Source organism: Artibeus jamaicensis, unplaced genomic scaffold (genome assembly GCF_021234435.1).
Source record: "Artibeus jamaicensis isolate MK-2021 breed Jamaican fruit bat unplaced genomic scaffold, CSHL_Jam_final contig_471, whole genome shotgun sequence".
NCBI classification, from domain to species: domain Eukaryota; kingdom Metazoa; phylum Chordata; class Mammalia; order Chiroptera; family Phyllostomidae; genus Artibeus; species Artibeus jamaicensis.
The window spans coordinates 8,691,786-8,713,602 of record NW_026521850.1 but is presented as its reverse complement, the minus strand read 5'-3'; the positions used below and the strand labels follow the sequence as shown (position 1 = coordinate 8,713,602).

General features: G+C 45.0%; 1 protein-coding gene across 1 annotated transcript in view; it reads right to left on the bottom strand.

Annotated features, from left to right (window-relative positions):
* The window catches only part of PSMB7 (proteasome 20S subunit beta 7), a 53,878-nt gene extending 33,393 nt beyond the window's left edge, over positions 1–20,485 (bottom strand). Inside the window, exons 1-5 of the mRNA XM_037163682.2 lie at positions 20,378–20,485; positions 19,843–19,936; positions 18,924–19,021; positions 17,622–17,762; positions 12,907–13,022 (exon numbers count right to left, since the gene is read on the bottom strand). Of these exons, the coding sequence (XP_037019577.1) occupies positions 12,907–13,022; positions 17,622–17,762; positions 18,924–19,021; positions 19,843–19,936; positions 20,378–20,439 (511 nt within the window). The 5' untranslated portion in view covers positions 20,440–20,485. The remainder of the gene's footprint in view (positions 1–12,906; positions 13,023–17,621; positions 17,763–18,923; positions 19,022–19,842; positions 19,937–20,377) is intronic.
* Positions 20,486–21,817: the final 1,332 nt, after the last annotated feature.

The following is a 21,817-nucleotide window of genomic DNA, read 5'->3' as shown; positions in this document are numbered from 1 at the left end:
GGGCCGTGTGTGGGGGAAGTGATGGGGGAAGAGACACAGTGCAGCCCCCTCTCACCCGCCAGCCAGGAACTGCTCTGCACACAATCCAATGTGGTCACCCAGGAGGGCACTGCCTTGCCCTGGCTGCCCTGTTGGATGCTCACTACAGAATCCCTCCTTTCACAGATGCCTCTGTGAGTGGGGGAAAGCAGTCTGCTCCCCACCTCTGACTACCAGGAACTGCCTTACCCACAGACCTTCGAGATGGCACTGTGAGTCACCCACACTGCTGACCTCCAAGAGGAGGGGATCCCAGGCACACATGGCACAAGGGGTCAGATCTCTAGCCAGTCTTTTTAAAATGAAGTATCTGTTCTTATTGGTAACAGGACACTGACTCAAAAAGAGAGAGGATAACTCGTATGAACAATGTAAAATGTAAACCCCGAAACTCAGAAAAATATGAGCAGCATGCAAGACGTTAATAGAAATGAAAAGAGCTCACAAAAGAGAACCCCAGCACCGGGGCAAAGAAGGGCAACAGCAGCTTACAGGGGAGGGCGGGGCCCGTACACGTTCAGAAACACTGTTCACGTCCACTAGCAATCAAAGAAATATAAATTGAATTTAATCTTTTCCCACCTTTTAGGTTAGCAAAGATGAAAAAGAATAACACCCACTGCTGACAAAGGTGTAGTAAAGTGGAAGCGAGAATGAACAGATCTTTTCTAACGGCAACTTAGAAGTAGAATCAGGAAGCACAAAGTTATGTACCTGCCAAACAGCAATCCTGCTGCTGAGTTGGTCTAAGGAAATTAACGGACAGGTACCCAAATCGGATATAAACAATAAAATACTACATACGCATTCATTAAACACAAGAATATCTTCTGGCAGTGGAAGCATGTCCAGGATCTAACACTCAGTGGGGAGAAAAACATGTTCCAAAGCAGCATTAACAGATACGCTTATGTAAGACACATTATACAAATCTGGGAGAACATAAACCAAAATATTATGCTTATTTCTGGGTGGTGCTATTTTCTTTTTGCTTACTTTTAAAAATTATTCTTATTTTTCTTCAAAGACCACGCACTAATAACAATTTTTTACGGTATAAGCTTGGAGAAAATAAGAACTCAACATGTGGCGGCACGGGGAGGAAGAAAAGCAGAAGACCGAGCCGCTACCAGCTGTCACAGTCTCACTGTGCACCGGCAGCCGCGCGAGGCTCACTCCTGAAATTTGTATACGGGGGCCTGGAGGTCAATCCACGCGGGAGTCAACAGTCCCACGTAACAACATCAATCAATCATCACAAACAAATAAATATACTGTGTCTCTCTACCGATGTCCTTCCGTAGATGGTTTTAGAAGAAAAATCACCCTAATAATGAAGTCCTTTGAGCATGTCAGTGTCACGCCAAACCCCACTTATCTAGAAGTCCACTTGGTGGCCAACAAACTGCTAAAAGGACCACACGAACATACACACGTGGTGTGGGAGAAATTTCAAAGCAGTCACATCAGTCCTGTCTGCTCTTCAGACACGGCAGGTAGCAGCAGTCCTGTTTCACAAGAGGAGGAGACTGGCCCAAGGCTCAGAGGTAAGGAATTCGCCCAGACCACAGCCGGTGGTGGGCAGAGCTGGGAATCAGCACCGAGGTCATCCTAATTTAAAGTGTCTGACATTCCCTCCACTCCACCATGCTGCCTCTTAGACAGCAAAGCCAAAAGCTTAAAAATCAAGATTTGTAAGCAAGCATAAAAGCACCTATATTTTCTTAGCTCCCCACCCCAAAAAAGCACGCTATCTAACTTGCTTTTCTTCAGATTTCAGCAGAACAATTGCCACAAATCTGGGTATAGTTGATTTGTGTATTTTTGCCTGGAAATTCAAACAAGACTGGGATTTTAGTTAAATTTTTGAATGATTAAACAGATGTCATTCACTGTTTAGCAATACTGCTCAAGAGTCTGTTCTGAGTCTTTATTTTAAAATAGCTCCTTTCAGGGGGGGTGAGGGTATAAGGGGGACAAATGCTAATTTAAAAAATACAATAAAATTTTTATTTAATAAAAAAGTTAAATAGCCCTATTCAGAAATTTTACATTAGTCTTTACTATCCAAGATACTGCTTCTACTTGCTCTATATATTTACAAACACCTGCACAAATACGGCTCAACGACACACAGTAGGAGTTTTAAAACATGAAATGTCATTTTTATAGAATTTGTTAAAGTACTAAACCAAAGAGCAATCCCAGAAACGACGTTATTACATCTGCTGCGAAACAACAACGACTGAAACAATCTAAAACCTGCTGCCCTGAGCCCAACTCCAGGAAAGACCCGAAAGCCAGCATGTAGAAACCTCACGACCTCCCAGACAGAGAGGGGGAGATTTATTGAGGGCATTTTAGGTCTGGACCCTGAGCTCAAGGGATGTAGGCATTTCCCCATTGTACAGACAAGGAAACTGAGGACTGGCTAGTGAGTGTAAAGGCAATATAGTCAATAAAAAGGGGAGTCAAGAGAGTCAAGCCCAGGTCATGCAGCTCTCAAGCTCATGCCCCTTTCAGAAGGGCAACGTCGGACTCACTCCTTCAAACAGAGAAGGCCGGTGCCCACTCGGCGGCAGGCTCTTCACGCCCTCACGGTTTCCCCAGCACTCCACCGAGCCCACTGAGCCCTGTGCGGCTGACAAGCTGCTCCAGAGGCGTCGTCACATCAAGCGCAATGTGAGTGTGGCCAGAAACTGTGCAGCTCAGTAGCCCTGCCACCAAGCTAGCTCCCTCCCCCGCACAAAGGGGGTGAAGACGGAGTGCCTCTTCCTCACAGGTTGGCTGAAGAGACTTGAACAAGACGACATGTGTAGAGCAGAACACCTGGCACATAGTAAAAGCTCAATAAAAGCCAGCTGCTGTAATTACTCGAAGGTCCCCATCCTCCAAGTGCTATCTTATACCATCATTCTCAACAAGTCCCAGGACTGGCAGCTTCAATGAAAATGGAGGTCTTCACCCCAGCTGGTGTGGCTCAGTGGCTTGAGTGCTGGCCTGCGAACCAAAGGGTCACCAGTTCAATTCCCAGTCGGGGCACATGCCTGGGTTGCAGGCCAGGTTTCCTAGTGTAGGGAGTGCTAGAGGCAACCAAACACTGATGTTTCTCTCCCCTTCTCTCTCCCTCACTTCTCCTCTGTCTAAAAATAAGTAAAATTCTTATTTATTTATTATTCTTTTTCTTTTTAAAAAGGAAAAGAGATAGAGATCTTCAAAATCTCTTCTCTCAAAGTCATGAAGTTCTGAGAACCAGCAGAAAAGGGGTTTCTACTGCTTTTCCCCAAATCAATTTAACCAGACATTTTCAGGAAAAAAAGCTGCTCCTCCTACTGAGGAGGAGCCCACTGCAAGCAGCCAAGGACCTGTTTGGCACTGTGGCCCGCCAAGGCGTAAGACGCATGCAGAGAGAGAGACACACACACACTCAGAACTTTCTAATTCGTCAGTGTCGCTCTCCCTGACAGAGCGCTCACTCACACTTGCTCATTGTCAGTCCACTGGCCACTCGTCCTGGGCAAAATTTGGTGCTTTCTACAGTCCCCTCGATTGGGATCATTTTTCACTCCGTTCCTGTCTACAGGGCTCGGCCTCCGGGGGTCTGTGCTTGCTCTGGAGGCCGACACTACCAGTGCGTGAAGAGCTGGTTTGTGAATACAAAACAATGGTGGTGCCAGGGGACCACGCTCAGCCACTAGAGGGCAGTGGAGAACCCCTCGCCACTTGGGAGAACTCAGATACCCATTCTGAGAGGCTTAATTGTATGCATGTATTTCATTATAAGTAGTGGCCGAAAGCTTCCAGGTGAGGCAGGCCAAGCAATCAGACAATCTTGCACGGGTTGCTGAAATCCAGATTTGCCCTTTGTCAGCACAAACCGTTTAATTTGATGTTTTCACTCCTGGGTGAGCGCTGAGTATTACATTTAAACCCTCGTGAGAGGAAGAACGCTTCCTCTTCATCAGCACACACACCTCAGTGTCAGAGTCTATCGTTTGTTCCCAATGAATTTTTAAAAGTCCATTTAATATGGTCAGAAATAGATTTTAAAGCACCCAACAACATTTCCACTCAAAATTAATTTTTCAAAAAAGGCAGTTCCCTTTCAGAACCTAATGTAGTCAAAAAGGAGTTAAATTTTACTACAAGTAAATAATTTAAAACATCACTTGAAGGGAACAGGGGCTTTTCTTATCACTGCAAGTGCAACATGTCCCTGACCTGACCGGGTATAAACACTCACTCTTATAAGAAAAGGCTAACAATCGGGGCATCCAGGCCTAAAACGTGAAAGTATTGATTTCATTTGAAATCACAAGGTATGAGGACAGAAAACTGTTCTCCTTTAAACAGAGGAGTCACCGAACCCACCCATCGTTTCACAGGCCCCGCCAGGAAACAGCAGCCCTCACTCAGCAGGCACTGGGCTGGGCGCTGGGCACACACTCCTCCTCCCCCTCCCGCTGCAAGAGCTCACAGCGGTCTGAGCTGACAGATCTTGCAAAGGTGTCCTTTACTCTGGTCCACATTCCAAAATAACTTCCCAAACTGCACGTTTATCCCACTCTGCAGTTCTGCTTCCAAGTTTTCACATCCCTCAGAACACTCAAGGGCAAAGGGCCATGGACAATCATTTATAAAACACACCTAGTCTTAATCATACATAAAGGTTTATTTTGTCCATAGAGCCTGTGTCCAAACAATAAGAAATCCTACTGACCGAAAAATCTGTGTGAAGCCATGTCACATATATTTTCTCACTTAATTAGTCTGTGGACTAGATGATATTACCTCCATTTTATAGATGGGAAAAAAATAAAGTTCAGAGAGGTGAAGGAACCTACCGAAAGTCACACAGCTCGTAAAGGCAGGTAGGGCTGACAGCAAATCCCTAGTTCTAAGAAGTCTGCAATGAAAAGTCTTCTGATGCACAAAATGACTTTCTGCTCATCTGTCCAATAAGAAAGTAAAAGACCATCAAGCCTTAGGTTATGAGAGTATAAAGGCACTTTTCTGTACCAGGGCCAATTCATAAAGATGAATTAGTTACCTTCCTCTCTCTAAAGTGGGATTTAAAAACAAAGGACTTAAAATTGTCAGCACTGCATTGAACTGTTCTGAAACATAATGGCAAGGGCCTTTACTTGGTTGTAGACTAAGGACTGAATTCCAGTCAGAAAAGATCTTGTGGCAAAATGTCAGAGCGGAAAAAGCAGGAGGAGTAGCACCCTCCACGTTAGTTCAACACCTCACCATTTTACCTACAATAGACATTCAACAGGTTTTATGCAGAATCAAGAACAAAGTCCACTCTAATTAGAACAGATTAAGAACTGGCAAGGGCTGGCCATATTACGTTCCCGGTCTGTAACATGCTGAATTTTAGAAGTATCTTCTCATTTCCTAACAAAACGGCACCACCTATTGGTTTAGTACCACCTTTGCAGCAACCAGGAATCAAGATGCGTAAGTCAACTTTCATGGGCTTTCGGCTCCCTGTTATTTAATTCCAAAGCAGCACAAATTTTAAAATGTAAATGTCCACGCACTGCACATTTTAAATCTTCTGAAACGCATCTTATTTAAACTAATCAAAGCACGAAAAACTGCCTGAGGAATCTCTGTACTGAACAGCACACAGAGAATGTGTCACACTAAAATTATCAAAACACCACACCCACCACATCTACTCTGTGCTACATACAAAGATTCTCGTGCACGGCATCCCCTAAATCCTCACCCATTTCCAGGGGACAGTTCCCCCAACCACCAATTTACAGAAGATGACACAGCGCTTGTCCTGGCTGGGCGGCCCAAGTCCCACACACTGGACCCATGAGGGCCACATGCCCTCTGAGAAGGAGCTGACGAAGGCCTATGAACTACGTATAGTGCTGCAGGGCTCAAAGCTGATCTAAGCGTTGCAAATAAACGTGGAGAAAATATTGGTCATATTGGTCATCTTGTAGTGCACTAATTTTTTCTAGTACAGGAAAATTTTCAAAATCAAGTCACGTGGAGTTTATCAAAAAACCTGCACAAAGGTTGCATTCAGTGTAAAAATATAGAGAAAATTGCAGGCCTGATTTTCCTGCCGATGTTCTTATCTTCCAGCTTTGTTCTAAGACTATTTTTTGCCCACAAGGTGAGCACTCTGTCCCGAGCTTTTTAATCACTGGGGGGGGCGCTCTGTAAATTGGGACTTAAGAGGCACATCCAATAATTATCTGGAGATCAAACTTTACCTGAATAGGGCTGACAGTGACCTCAAGTCATCCCTAATGGTGCATACCAATGTTTACTCCTTAACTTAGAATTCCTAAATTGTCCAAGGGCCTCATTTCCAGGAATGTTGTGCTTGAAATGTTATTCATATTAATTCTCTATGTGAATAAGTGAGCAAAACAAACATTTTACACACACTGCCAATGCTGCTACAAGGAACACTGCCAAACTAACAGCAAAAGATGGTCCCCAAGCTTCTCCTGACACTACTTCAGTTTGCCTAATAAAGCTGGCAAGTTAAAAGAATAAGCTAATTAATCTGAGAATTAAAATAAACCAAATTTTGTCTATAAAAACTAAAACCATAACCTTCTCCCCTTATTGGAAAGAAAACTCAAAGGATCCTGCCCAGCTTTCAATGATCACACTAATCGATCATCTGCAGTCTCTTACAGATTATTCTCCTACAAGAGAAATAAAACCTAAGGGGCCCCTGTTTTTTTAGAGTAAACCAAATCGCATTTGGTCTGGACCCCATACCACACAGCACTCCAACAGTCACACAGCCAGCGGGGAATAGAGACTGCGGTCCCAGCCCAGACCACGCACCTCCTGGCTGGCGGGCCTCGGCACACCTTTCTGAGCCTCAATTTCCTAGCACCCACCTCACAGTCTTGCAAAAACTGTAGCAGCAAAGTACTTCACAACACTCGCTGCTGCAGCAGCTAGAAAGCTGCTGGATGCCTGTTGCTCTGATGGTCAACATCACGTCCCTAAAAAGGGCTTAGGACAGAAGCTGTCCAAGGGCCACGCCATCAGGCGTCTGAGCCATCCTTCTCCCCCGTAAAGCCTGGGAAAGGTGAGTACTCGGAGAGGAGGCCCCCGGACTCTGCACTCCAAGGGCTGTGCCAGCGTGTCCGAGATGCACATGCACGTGCAGACACGAGACACGTGTCTCCGGTCCGTGTAAATTAAGAGCAGCCTTCAGGCACCTGGCTAGTTGCCAATACAGGCCCACGTGTAGGCAGAAGCTGGACACCCCTGTCTCATGGGTAATTTGTAGCTTCCAGCTCTTACTGTCCAATCACTCCAATAAAAAAAGTTAATTACAATACTTTGTTTGTATTTCTTATAGTAAAAAATGTATAATTTAACTAACGCTTGAGAATTTACATGAAATACTCATTTTCTCACTTTAGCTACGTTTGTGAAAAGCCTCATTCCACAGTGAACGTCACTGTTCCATGGGAACCTTTAGTTTAGGAGGGCCCTCGATTTTACCTAGAGTTTGAAGTTTGGTTTGCAACTCACCCAAAATCAGAAACGTGAATTATGAATTAAAAGAAAGTCCACCAAATTTTGGCAATTCCGTGGGTCTCTCTCAAAATTCAGCTCCCCGGCCTCTCAGGGGAAGAAAAGAGGAAAAACCAAAACGGTAACAGGAGAGTGATGCCTTCGCTGGGAAGACAGGCAGCCGCGGGGCTGCCGCCACAGGCACAGACGCGCACTGGCCCGGCTCCGAAGGGAACCGCGGCCGGAAGAAACGACAGCACGACGGAGCCACAGCCAGGGCGGTCCCACCACCGTACGTCCTTTCACGTTCTCTGGTAAGGGGCTCCTCTCCCAATGGACTTGGACTAGACAACAGTAAGTCACGGTGTCTTGGGTGGTAGGCTTGTGCATAACTTAAAATTTTCCTTTGATACTGTAAAAAGCTATTTCAGTAAATACTGTTCTGAATGTGCAGAATGGAAAATCTGCCCACACAAGCGCTGAGTACATGGAAAACAGATAAATGCCCTTCCAGAACTTGTATAAATATTTTCAGTATTTAGAAGCAAGGCTTAGTATCTTAATGAAGCAACATCTGGAAGACGCTGAAATCGAAGCAGCTGTGCTGTACTGGGACTCACCTGAGCTAGAAACAAGGGTTCAAATCCCAGCCTTGCCATTGACGGGCAGAACAGTAAGAGGCAAGTTACAAAAGCTCTAAGTTTTAGGTTTCTCATCAATAAAATGGCAATGACAGCGTCCCTTCCACAGAACTTGAACTGAAAATGATGAGACAGCACTAGAATCCTCTGGCACAGAGACCCTCCATGATGTGCTTTAAACTAATGCTAAGCTTTAAAGAGAAAAAAAAAACGAGAACCTACCACACACGTGATGCACTGTGCTGAGCTGGGGCCGCACAAACAGACGCCGGCAACACCAACTCCATTCCAGGGCCCTGTAGGCTGCCCGTCCACAATAAACAGCCGCTGAGCCTCTGACGCTAATGTCAGACACTCTTTGGCAGAAGTGAGTTGGTCAGAGGGTCAGAAAACTAACTTTACCATCCAGTATTCATCGAGTCACGCAGGACTCTGGGAGACTCTGGGAGTAAGACACGAATTCTGCTCTCCGAGATCTCAAACTGTCACAGGGGCAGGAGGGACAAGGGCAGGGGAAAACGGACTATGGCCACGGCTGGAATCCTGGAGGTCTGTCCCACACCATATGCCCTGAGAGGAACCTACGGACGCAGCCTGGCAGTCCCGCGGGGGCAGTCCCGAGGGGGTGCTATTATAAAGTGGAGGGGGGAGGGGTGACAGGAAGGGTTCAGAGCCCAACTGGAAGGGAGGTGGCCCCCAGGTGAAGGGGTTACTCCAACACTGGTCAAGCGCCAGGAAGGGACTGCCACTAAGGAACACAGGAGAGGACGGATGACAGAGACTCAGACTCTAGCCGAAGGGCTGGCTGGTTTCTGAGTGATCTCTGCAGCAACAGTGGCCATCCCTATCGTGCCTGGGCCTGTCTACACCCTCCACACCCTTGACGTTTCAGGCTGGATGCAAGCTCCGCCCCTGCCTCCAGGCCCAGGGCCGAGGACCCTCCCACCACAGCCACAGCCCTCAGACTGTTCCTTCTCCCAGGCAGGAGATCTCGCCTGGCTGGAGAACATCAGACGGCGACCTCCAGGACAATCAGACACTTCAGAAGGTACTTCTGGGACCCTCTCCAGCCCAGCTTTCCGGCCTTGCCTCTGCTCCCTCCTCCTGAACATCCTGTCTTTGCTTCTGCTGCACCCACCACACCCCCTGTGTGGAGCGCTCCCCACCCTCTGCACTGCTTCACCTGCCCAGCACACACGCTGGCCTTCCAGTTCCCTGACCACACCAGCCCTGTACAGCACAGGGCCTGCGAAGTCCTTCCCTTGTGGACAGGAAGCAGAGAAGCAAATTCCTGGCTAATCTTAGCACCCAGGTCTCGACTTGTGTTCCTTCTTCCTGTCTTTCACTGAACAGACTGGCGAGTGTACCCCGTATCTGTGAGATTGTCAGAGAAAGGCATGCTCATATTCTCTTAGTAGGAGTAGAACACTCCTGCGATCTTTTTGGAGGGCAATTTGGCAACAGCGCTCAACAGGTAAAACACACTACATGGCCATCTGCCACTTTTCTGGGCTGTTCAGAAGCTGTACTTCCTTCCTAGGAAGTATACCTACCGTCCTTTAAAAAGAAACCATTCTTACTTTCCTTAAACCCCTAGTGATTCCACTGCCTGCAATCCAGGAAGGCTACTACTAGGAGCTGATCTGAAGTATGCATTTATACAAGTACATCACGTCACATTCATTGCAAAAACCTGAAAACCACAATATCCACCCGCAGGAGAATGGGTAGGTAACTCAGGGCACCCATCACACACAGCGCAGCTCTGCATAGCTGTTACTACGGCCACTGTGACATAGGACCACACAGCCTGATATAAAACCTCCTCAAACAACTCCACAGCCAGGGGCGGTACGTATGGTAGAACCTCATTAGTGTATTTTTAATAGGGACAGAGAGACAGATGACAGACGACGAGACATATAAAGTTGTATCATAAAACGTTTTCTAGGGAAAAAGCCACAAACTCTTAACAGTCACTACTCTGGCGGAGGGGTATGAAATGAGAGACTTCTTTTTCCTGTATGATTTCTCCCACCTGAATGTCTGTCATGTTTGTAAATTACTTTAATCAGGAAACGTTTCGATGTCACTTGCCCAGGAGGACTTCCCAAATGCCCGTCACCCACACGCACCTCCCCATCACTCTCTCACATTCCTGTTCTTTGCCTCCAGGACACTCTTCTAGATTAAGGACTATGTCCTGGTTCAGCTTCCGTCTTCCACAGGAAGCTGTAAATAAGCACTGAGGGAAGTTCCATATGGACCACTATACTGCTAGCACCCCGCACAGAGCCTATCAAAAAGCAAACGCTAAATCAATTATCTGGTAAATGAATGAAAGTAACTCATCTTCCAATACTGGTGCTGAACCCACTGGCTTCTGTACTCACTGCCCTGGTCAGTTACCCTCCTGCCCCCCACCACCCCGTGTGTGTGCTGAGAGCAAAAGTCCTGCACTTGCCTCTCCCTGGGGCGCCTGCTCTAGCGCCTGTATCTGGAAGGCCCTCAAGTAATAGCTGATAATGAACAGATGAGCAGACTAAACCTCAAAGCAGTCATTTACACGTGCATTATCCCGTCAGATTTGCCGATGCTCTACTCCTCCTTACTCTGGTCTCTCAGGCCAGCAGAGCCAACTGTGGGGTGACGACTTCCACAGAAGGCGCCGCTGTAAACCCAAAGCCTCAGCGCCCGAGACCTGGGGTCGCACTAGACCTGGAGAGACAGGGTCACTCCAGGGAGTCACTCCAGGGTCACTCAGTGGGGCTGCAGGAGGGAAAGGAGTGGGTGCAAGTCTACGTGGCTACTCCCTCTCAGCAACTTTTCCTAATTCAGGATCATGCTCACAGACCAAGGACTACCATTCAAAAGCAAAGGAAACCAATTCCATTTTTCCATCCAGAAATGAAACTGCTTCATATCAACACTGCATTTCCGGAAACTGATGATTTTATCAAGGGGATGTAAGAAAATATGCTAAAGGATTTAAAGGTGGAGGATTATGTCACCTGCTGTTCACTCTCAAATGGCCACACACGCGTGCGCGTGCACACACACACACAAATCAATAAGATACGAGAGAAACAACTGTGGTAAAACGTTAACTTGTAACAAATCTCAGTAAAGGGCACACAGACCTGTTCTTGTTCTTTTCTGCAAGTGTGAAGTTTTTTTAAGTAAAAATAAAGAAGAAATTAAAGTACTTAATAGAAAAGGCTATTCCACCTTACATTTAAAAGCATCAGATGGTGAGAAATAGTACTTTGATGGAGATAACACATTTGAATAAAGCAATTCAAAACAATTCTAAAATCACTGTATCTTCATTGTACAATAATTACAAAGACTCATCCACATGGTACCTGGGGGTAAACCATTCTCCCTACAAACTCCACAAACAGGGACCAGCTGTTGCATAAAAACCTCCTAAGAGGCTAAACTGCATGATGCAGAACAGTGGAGTCTCAAACCGGCCATGTCCAGCCTCTTCCAGGCAGCAATGCTCCCAGCTCTGCAGAGCCAAGGAGCCAAGGCCAAAAATGTAACAGGTAAAACCCAGCAGGGGAAGCGGCTCAGAGATTAAGTGGTAAAAAGGGACTGCATCACTCAAGAAAGGAAAAAGCCTGCATGCGTCAGGCACGGTCCCCGGCGAGGGCACCACACCAGCTCTCCTTCTGCCCAGAAGGCCCTTCTACTCAAACCCACCTTCCAACCCAACACCCCGAGTCCCCTTACCCTGCATTAATTTTTAACTTTTTGTTTTGAGGTAATTATAAATTCACATGCAGATGTAAGAGCTAGTACACTGAGCTGTCATATACCCTTGACCTAGTTTCCCCCAAATGTAGTATCTTGCATAACTGTAGCACAACATCATCGATGTCACTTTTCCTCCTAGTATTTATCACTAGGAGGTGATACTTATAGCAGCTGTTCTTACTGTCTGCCCACCGCTACTAAAATATAAACTCCTTGCAGGCAGTTTATATTTTATCATGCCCTGGCCAGTGTGCTGCAGTTGGATGGAGCACCATCCCAGAGCCAACAGGTTGCAGGTTTGATACCCAGGCATGGCACATGCCCAGGTTTCAGGTTCAATTGCTGGTCTGGGCAGGTACCATCCCTGGTCTGGCCACGTGCGAGAAGCAACCAATCAATGTCTCTGTCTGTCTGTCTGTCTGTCTCTCTGTCTCTCTCTCTCTCTAGCATCAATGTTCCTCTCTCCCTTTCTCTCTCTAAAGGCAATGGAAAAATGTCCTCGGATGAGGATTTAAAAAAAAGAAATCTTTATTAAAATTTTGTTCACTGTTATATCCCAAGCACACAGAACAGGGATCAACCTGTAGGAAGAACTCAATAAACACTTGCAAAATGAATCAAAGCACTTTATTACACTGCCTCCTCTAACAGGAAATTAGACCAGCTCTTTAAAACACCATCCTGGGCCCTGGCTGGTGTGGCTCAGTGGATTGAGTGCTGGCCTGTGAACCAAAGGGTCACTGGTTCAATTCCCAGTCAGGGCACATGCATGGGTTACAGGCCAGGTTCCCAGTTGGGGGTGTGTGAGAGGCAAATGATTGAAGTTTCTTTCCCTTTCTCCCTCCCTTCCCCTCTCTCTGAAAATAAAATAAAATATTTTAAAAAGATAAAAGACCATCATGGTAAATAAGAGGATTCTAAAGCAGGAGGGAAACATCACACTCACCCATGGTGACATAAGGCAACTTATCAGTTGATCCATGAGGATAGATGCTGTAGAGGTGAGGTCCAGTAACATCTATGCCCCCCAAAACTAGGGCTGCACCAATGTAACCTTGATACCTGGTGATCAGAGTGTGCATAAGAAAAAAAAGTGAGTCTGTATTGCATTACTGTAACTTAACCAACAGCTGTATGAGAAGTCAGAAAACAAAAAGCTTTTCTTATACTGCTTTTCATTAAGTGGTTACTGCTTTGATGGGAAATGGGAAATGAAATGAACTTGAGTTGAACTTCTACTACCAGCCAATAAAAAGTGTCAATTTTTGTTTTGTGTGAGATAAATTTCTGTATTGTGTGAGATATCCCACACACTTTATTTCATTTCGGCTCACAACCACCTTTAAAAGAGGGCTCTATACTTCTCCCTTCAGAGAAGAGAAAACAACCAAAAGACACGAACTACTCACCCAACATCTCAAAGCCAAGCTTGGCTCACTACAAAGATTATCGGCCCCCTTCCCATCATGCCTTTCTGTGATCAGCAGATAAGCCACCTTCCAATTGAATAATGAAGAGTTGCTAAACTCAGGCTGTTCAAATTATCAACCTCCCCAAAGCCTAACAGGAAAATGGCTAATGTCAAAACACCTTCCTTTTGAATAACCCCATAAAAGTATGATCACAGATATGAGCTCATACTGAGTAAAGGAGGAAAGTATTTCATCATTCAGGGAAGCGAATAATGAAGTAATTCCACGATGGGCTATAATACCTCTACCACCCACAGGACAGAGGTACACCTTTCGGGAGCACAGGCAGGAATACATTCTCCACCCCACTCCACCTCCATCTCATTGTGCACGTACTTGTTCCCTTGGACCCTTCACCTGGCTGGTTTTCCACTTCTACTGATTGCTTTTCCCATGTTCGGTCCAATTATTTACCATTAGAACTGCTATGCTTGATAAACATGCTGAATTCAAAGTTCTCCACTGTGAGCCTTTAGCTCTTCAGGAAGAAAAATGAAACCAATACATGCCGAATTTGCCTAATGATCACAGTCATTCGAAGTGAAATACATGAATTAACACAAGGGCCAAGTGAAGGCATCATTTTAGTCTGAGACAGAGCTCCCCGTCAGGACGTGTGCGAGACATGCTGAACAGTCATGTCCGACATCTCCCTTGATCACTAAACTGCTATTTCAGAAAGAACCTTCTACTTGTAAGTGAACTAACTAAAGAGCAGGAAAGAATGTCAGAAGCAGCCTCCAGAAGGAAGGGCCCAGACAGGGAAAGAGGCGACCCCAAGGCCTACAAGCTGGCCGCAAGGCCAAGACTACACGGCCGTGGGAGGAGGAGCCACAGTCACCAGACCCGCCACTCGCATCACCGTCCAGTGCATGGCAGGTCCATCTGCCCACCACGGAGGGTGTTCAAAGTCAGCAATAATCAGCTAGTTCCTTTGCGAGCTAAAACAATGTCTGTTTGATGCATTTAGGAGAGTCTAAGATATTGAAGTTACTGAAATCCTTAAAAACTGATCCAGAAATTCTGCTCCCAGGAATGTGGGATACGACAGAACAAACGTGCAGAAGTACATGCACAAGAGTGTTTACTGCAGTACGTGTGCGATGCTGAAACGGTGGAAGCAGAGGGAGCACTGGCTGAACTGATACAGCTATGCAACGGAAAACTGCACAATCACTAAAAAGCCACGCTACACTTTTTCTAAATATTTTATTAACTTAATTTTAGAAGGGGGGGAGGGAGCAAAAGAGGGAGAGAAACATCGATGTGTGAGATACATTGATCAGTTGCCTCTCTCTAGCAGGCCCCCAACCAGGGACCCGGGCCTGAAATCCAGGCACGTACCCTGACAGGGTATCAAACGAGCAACCCTTCAGCAACCTTTGGGTCCACAGGCGGGAGATTGATTCACTGAGCCACACCAGCCAAGGTCGCTACACTTTCTCACCCACCACCCATTTAGGTAGTGCAACTTAACATGATCTTTCTCAAAGACAGTTTCTACAATATGTATCAAACTGTTCACTATGCATCTCTTTGACCCAGCAATTCCATTTCTAGGAATTCATTTTAAAATATAGTCTAAGGAATTAATCACAAGTACCTAAAGTATGTATGCCCCAAAGGATCACAGAATAACTTCAATACCTTAAAACAGGCAATATCATTAATACTCAAAAACTGGTCAATACAATGAAATTCTGTGACGCCACCAAAAAAAATATTCATTATTGTTTCTTAAGCTTTTATGGGTCACAGACCCCTCTGAAAAGCTTACTGGAATTGTGGAACCCCACCTGGCACCAAGTGCACAGACAAAGGCTTTTTACTATTTCAGGAGGGCGACAGGCCTCCAGAACTCCTCTGCGGATTCAAGGAAAACGCGCCGGACGCTGCGCTCTTCCACTGATGGGACAAGATGCACAACACACTAGGGGCAAGAAGGACACACCCTGCACTCGTCGGCCTCTGAACTCACGGGGATCTAACCGTGCACCAGGCCCTGCACCAGGCACTGTCACAGCCTTGCTTCTGAAGTCAAATCCTACACCTTCCTTCTTCTACAACTGATTCATTTTATGTAACTCAACAAAAATTCCAGAAGACATAAAGGGCCATAATTATTCTGGTTTAAATTCTGGTTTAAATTTTTAAATGCTACTCTCGAAACTTTTATAAAACAAGAGAGCATTTAGAATTCCTAAAACATTCTAAAGAGATTAGCAGAAACATCTCCTGGATTTAGCTAAATGCTTTAAATGACATTACAAGTTATTTTGAAATAATTGTTTACTGCAATTTTACAAGTTTAAAAATTGTTTTAAATGTAATGCACCATACAAACCACCAGAGGGAGCTTTGTATTTAAAATCAAAATCACAAATGTCTTAGGAAATCTTGACCACAGATGTGCTTTAACAAGTTCTCACGCAGTACGGGGAGAATTTATTTGACAGGCGATAATTCTGCAGTTACAAGGATGATTATGTACATAAATATAAGTGGAACTCACTGGTGTACGCGCTTGTACAGCCAGAGCAGGAATTGGGTGGACGTGACTAGGCTTCTTGCCCATGTGACTCATAAGTCCTTGGCTCCTCACCAGTAGAATGGGAACTATACCACTGCCGCCACAGGACTACACTGAACCACATGCCCTTACCGAGAGCCGAGGGGCTGCGCCTGACTCACAGAGGAAGGTCTGAAAGTGTGCGGGGAGGCAGGGACGAGGCAGGAAACGGAGGGAAGCGAGCGGGGCAGGGACTGACAGACCAGACACAGGCTCCCACTTTTTTTTTTTTAATATATTTATTTTTAGAGGGGAAGGAGAGAAGGAGAGAAACATCAATGTATGGTTGCCTCTAGTGCATCCCCCTGCGGGAAACTGGCCTGCAGGGAACCTGCCTGCAACCCAGGCATGTGCCCTGACTGGGAATGAACTGCGATCCTCTGGTTCACAGGCCCGCGCTCAATCCACTGAACTACACCAGCCAGGGCAGGCTCCCACTTCTGAAAGCAATATTTGCCACTCAGTTGCAGAAGATTATTGCCATGTGTTACCCCAAACTTTATAAGTTTTTTTCAAAAAGATACCACAAATCCATATATTTTAATTCTACCCCATTTATAATTATTGGCAGCTATTATTTAAAAAACACTATGTGACCCACATAAAATTCCTCTACAAGCTGAACAGAACCCTGAGCTGCCTGTTTATGATTCTGCTCTCTATCCTTGCTCCCCTTTCACTGTCACAGGCCCAGGTGCGGCTTCTGCTGCACGGGGCAGAGGGTCAGGAAATGTTTTGTGTACGAATAAAGATCTCTGGTCAACTCGAAAAGCAAAAGGTATTACAATGCACACACTCCACAAAGGAAAGAGGAGAGACTTTGCTAGAAATAAGGCAGGGCCAAAAGGAGAAGCCAGTATTCCAACCCAAGACTAACTACCCAGTACAGTACAGTACACTGCCTCTCTTCACAAGAAGCAAATGAGAAAATGGACTTAAAAGTTAAAACTGTCAAGGCCTATACTAACACAAAGAGATGATGTGATTACTAAGAAAGAAAGAAAAACAAAAGTACTAACAGGAATTGTCTGAGGGAGTCAACAAGGAGTGAAGGTCAGGTCAGGCAAGTGACTGCACCTCTTTAAGCCTCAATTTGCTGCCATATAAACTGGAGCAGCCTGGACCTCAGGATTAAAAGGACGGAAAGAGATCACACATAAAGCACTTAGCGCAGGAATCGGTACAAAGAGGTAAATGTTGGTTAATGTTAACATTACCATTGTTCATTTCATTGTTTTTTCCCCTTGAAAGGAGAAAAAAAGTCATTTGTGTTTGTGTGTGTCCATAAGAAGAACTCCCCAAAGACTCCTACCAGCTCTAAGTTTCTTCCTATAAACAAGAAAGTTTCTCTATCCAGTAACATGTCTATGCCTGAGGAAGTGACTCAACTGGTCACATATCATTTATTCATGGGAAAAGAAAAACAGACAGGCCCCATAAATTCAAATGTATTATCAAAAGCCTTATGAAATTAAAATGGCTTCTTAGTAACCATTGATTTCTAAAATAAAACGTGTATTTCTGAGAATGCTTTTTCTCTAGCTTCCAGGCTTCCACCAGCTAGCAATCTATAAGACACGAGAAAAAGATGCTACAGAAATCCTCGCCCTGGAACCTCACCTGAAAAGCATCTGCTTCAGCATCCGATTGGCCGTCACAACCCTGGGAAGGCGGCCGGTGGAGAGGGAGTGGAGCTCCAAATTAGAAGAAATGAGCTGGGTCGTCATCTCTGTGTCGGCAGCTGTCCCGGCACCACAACAACTGAAACACATGATTAGAAACTCAGCTGAAATGCAAGTACCAAGTGTCTCAATTAGAAGTGGAGTTTCTCAGATAACCTCTTTGCACCTGAACTACAAAGTTCAGGCACTTAAATAAACATAAAATTGACAATACGCATCTAGTTATATGCAAATGTATTTTCTACGGCACAATGGAACACTTGCGATCATTAGTTTCTGTGCTCCTAAAAGACTGTATGTTTTACTAATCCTACAAATATATCAAAGTTGTACAAAAGAGCAAGGCACGTTAAAAGTCTTGCAATTTAACATTTACCAAATATTTACTCCCAGGTACCAGACACTACACTAAGGGTCAAAGTCCTAGCACTTGATTTCAAAGCTGAGTAGAGATGACACAGGCAAACAGAAACTGTACCTTTTATAATACAATACAGCAGCACAGGTACAAAATGCTAAAGGGAACGGAAGGAAAGAGCAATTAATTCTGATCTTTGTGAGAAGAGGTTCATATCAGCTGAATTTGGGAGAATAAAATGAAAACATTACACAAGCAGAGAAGAAGAACGGGCATTCTAAGCAGAGGGGCGGGCATAAGCGAAGGTGAGACGGCCTGGAGGTGAGGGAAATAGGGACTTCCCAGGTGTAACGAGAGCAGCAGGCAATGGCAGCTAAACAGGCTGGAAAAAATGAACTTTTTGTAAGATTGTGCAAGGCCTTCAATAGGTTTGATTTTATCCTGAAAGCAGTGCAAACATGTAAAAAGTCTCTTGAAAAAAGTTTTTAAAAAGGAACATAATTAGATTTGCGTTTTACAAAATCCAATGACAGAGAAATGAACAACACAGAGAAGAAACCAGAAGCAGAGAAGCCATTTAAATGACAACTGTAATGGTCTGAGGAGAAAAAAAAAAATCTGAACTAAGAAGGCCTTAACAGAGGGAAGGACAGGAGGGAATGGATTTAAGGGGTACAGAGAAGGCAGACCAAGTACCAAATGGACTGAAGACTAAAGCAAACAGAGGACCTGAAGATGACTTACTTAGGGGACAGGTAGATATAAGGGAGACAGAAAGAAAATACAAATTGAACAACAGGTTTCAGGGAGCAACATAGTAAATTCAATTTTAGCCCTAAAATGTTTAAAAATACAAAGCCATTCAAACTAAACAATACTTACTAAATGTTTGGAGATATGAAGTGTATCTTTGAACAGTTCTTGTCAGCAACAACCATTCCTTCAGTTGCCCTTGTATCTGCTCCAAGTACTATGCCATCCTATTTAAAACACAGATATAGAGATACATATATAGACATAGATGCAGATATGGACATAGATCTATAGATTTACATGCACAATCTTACATATGCAAACTACAGCTCTTTAACTGAAGGGAAGCAGTGGGGTCATCCCCTGCTCCCTCAAAAATCTACCCCCCAAAAAACACCTCCTACCAAAAATATTCTGTTGTAGTTCAGAATTCAAGAAAAGATTTATCAAGAGATGTTATTGCTTGAATCGTGAGTAGGTGGCAGGAATTATCATTACTGTTTTCAAATGAGGCTCAGCGAGTCAATGAATTCCTTACAGATCAAACCTAATTTGGGGTAAGTCTGGATTATGATGCAGAAGTCCTTCCGTTAAAATAGCCACCTGCCGATTTCTTTTTGAAAGATCTCACTCTATACCCTGAACGACAATAACCATTATCTGTTTTGACCTTTACAACAATTTAAGGCTGGAATTATGTCCATCTGGTTGGGGGGAAAAGCGAGGCTCTGAGAAGGAAAATGGAGCAGCAGAGTTCAATGGTTAGACAGACCTGTCTGACCACCAGTCTTGTGTTCTCCCACATGAGCCAGTCTTCTAAAGTAGTGACTTAAGACAGAAAAGTAAACTGGCCTCCTGTGAAAAACCCTGCCAAGTCAGAAAAGAATATAACCTTTTGATAAGCACACGAAACCTAACAAACATAGTCTCTCCTAGAGGCCCTTTCCCTGATGTGCTCCGTAACATGTGCCCTTCCCTACTGAGCCCAGAGAAGTAAAGGAGGCCTAGTTCATGTATAAGCTGCTGCTCCTGGCCTGTCCCGGCTTACCTTATACACCACCCCTGCGATGGTTGTGCCTGTTTTTCGGGCTGTTGGAAGCTTGTACCCTTTCTTTGAAAAATCGGCTTCCAGGATGGCATTTCTAAGAGCAAACAAGAGAATAAAGCGTTGAAGGGCAGGACTACATTGCGCCGCACTGGCTGAAAGAGTGCCTAATAAGGAACTCAAGAAAAAAGAACCTATTATATTGATTTTCACGCCCATCTGTCCACTCAATCCCCCTTGCCAATAATAACAAGCACTGTCCCATTTCTCGGCAAAGAAAGCCTCACAGAGGGGCGGCACATGGCCTAAAGAGATGGAAGTGGAGGGAGTCCACGTGCGGGGCAAAAGTGGGAGACCAGCCCCGGCCTCAGGAGAAACCCACACTCAGGCCCTCATTCCCCTGAGTCACAAGGGCCGCGGGCCCACGCCTCGCTGTGCGCCCTGCCTTTGGACTTCCAAGATCAGGCCGCGGCCCAGCGCCGACCCCGGCACCCCACTCCCCATCCCCCCCTGATCCCAGCCCCGAAAAAGGTCGCACCTGCGGCAGTTATCAAACGAGAAACCTCCAACCGGTGGTCTATACACTGACACAGCCGCCATCTTCCCAAGAAAGCACTTCCGGGCCGGGGGCGGGAACAAAGGAAAAGAGATAAGTACTTCCGGTGCTGCCGGCGACTGGATTAAAGGGCGGGTCAAACGCCGCGCTAGGGCTATTGATCTTAGAGTTGAGGGCTCCTAGAAGAGCCCGGAGGTGTTTGGACTATATCACCCCAAGTGGCGTGGAGGAGAAACTGACGCCCAGATGGGGAAAGGACGTGTCTCAAGGCTGACGCCTGGGAGACCAGGCCTGCTCCTAGCCAGAGACCAGATCAGTTTCTACTGTTAATTCGGTAATTCGGCTCCGTGGGGCTTCAGAGACAGACACGCCCAGGTTCCAGACGGAGCCCCACCATCTCCATGCACTGAGCAAGTCCCCTCAACTCTGAATCTGTTTCCTCCACGGTCAAATGGAGAAAACGGCTACCTCAAAAGGTTGCTGTGAATTGAACAAGAAGCAGCACATGAGAAGATGTTCACCATCACTCATCATTCGGAAATGCAAATCAAAACCATAATTCAATACCACTGCACACCCACTAGAATGTTATACTAAAAAAGACAGATAATAACAAGTGTTGGCGAGGACATGGAGACATTAGATCCCTCATGCATGGCTGCTGGGAATATAAAACGGTGCAACAGCTCCAGAAAACAATTTAGCAGGTTCTCAATGAGTTAAACATACACCCAGGATTCCTCTTTTATGTATAACCCCAAGAGAATTAATAACATGTTCACAAACACTTGTACACAAATATTCATAACAACACTATCCACAATACCCAAATAATAGAGACAACCCAAATGCTCATCATCGGATGAATGGACAAACAAAATGTAATACTCATCTGTAGTGCAGACTATTATTCAACCATAAAAGGTGAAGCATGGATACATTACTATACCACAGGGATAAACCTAGAAAACATTGTGTTAAGTGAAAGATGCCAGGCACAGAAAACCACATATAGCATGGTTCCATTTCCATTAAATGTCCTCACTAGACAAATCCAGAAACTAAGAAGATGTGGGGAAGAAAGTAAAGAGTGAATGTTTAATGGATACTAAATCTCTCTGGGCGATGATGAAAATGTCCTAGAATTATATAGAGGTAATGGCTACCCAACCTAGTGAATATGCTAAAAACCGCTGAGTTGCACATTTTTAAATAGGATATTTGGTTATGTTTATTTTATTTAGATTTTTTAAAGGCTGCTGTGAGACTCAAAAACTATACATGGGAAGCATCTATCGTGGCACATAGCAGCTTCTAAATAAATAGTCATTATCATTAATACATTTATTTCCTCCTGCCAACAACCCTAAGAGGTAGCTATATAATTCAACTAATTTTACTGGAAATTAAGGTTCATCAAAG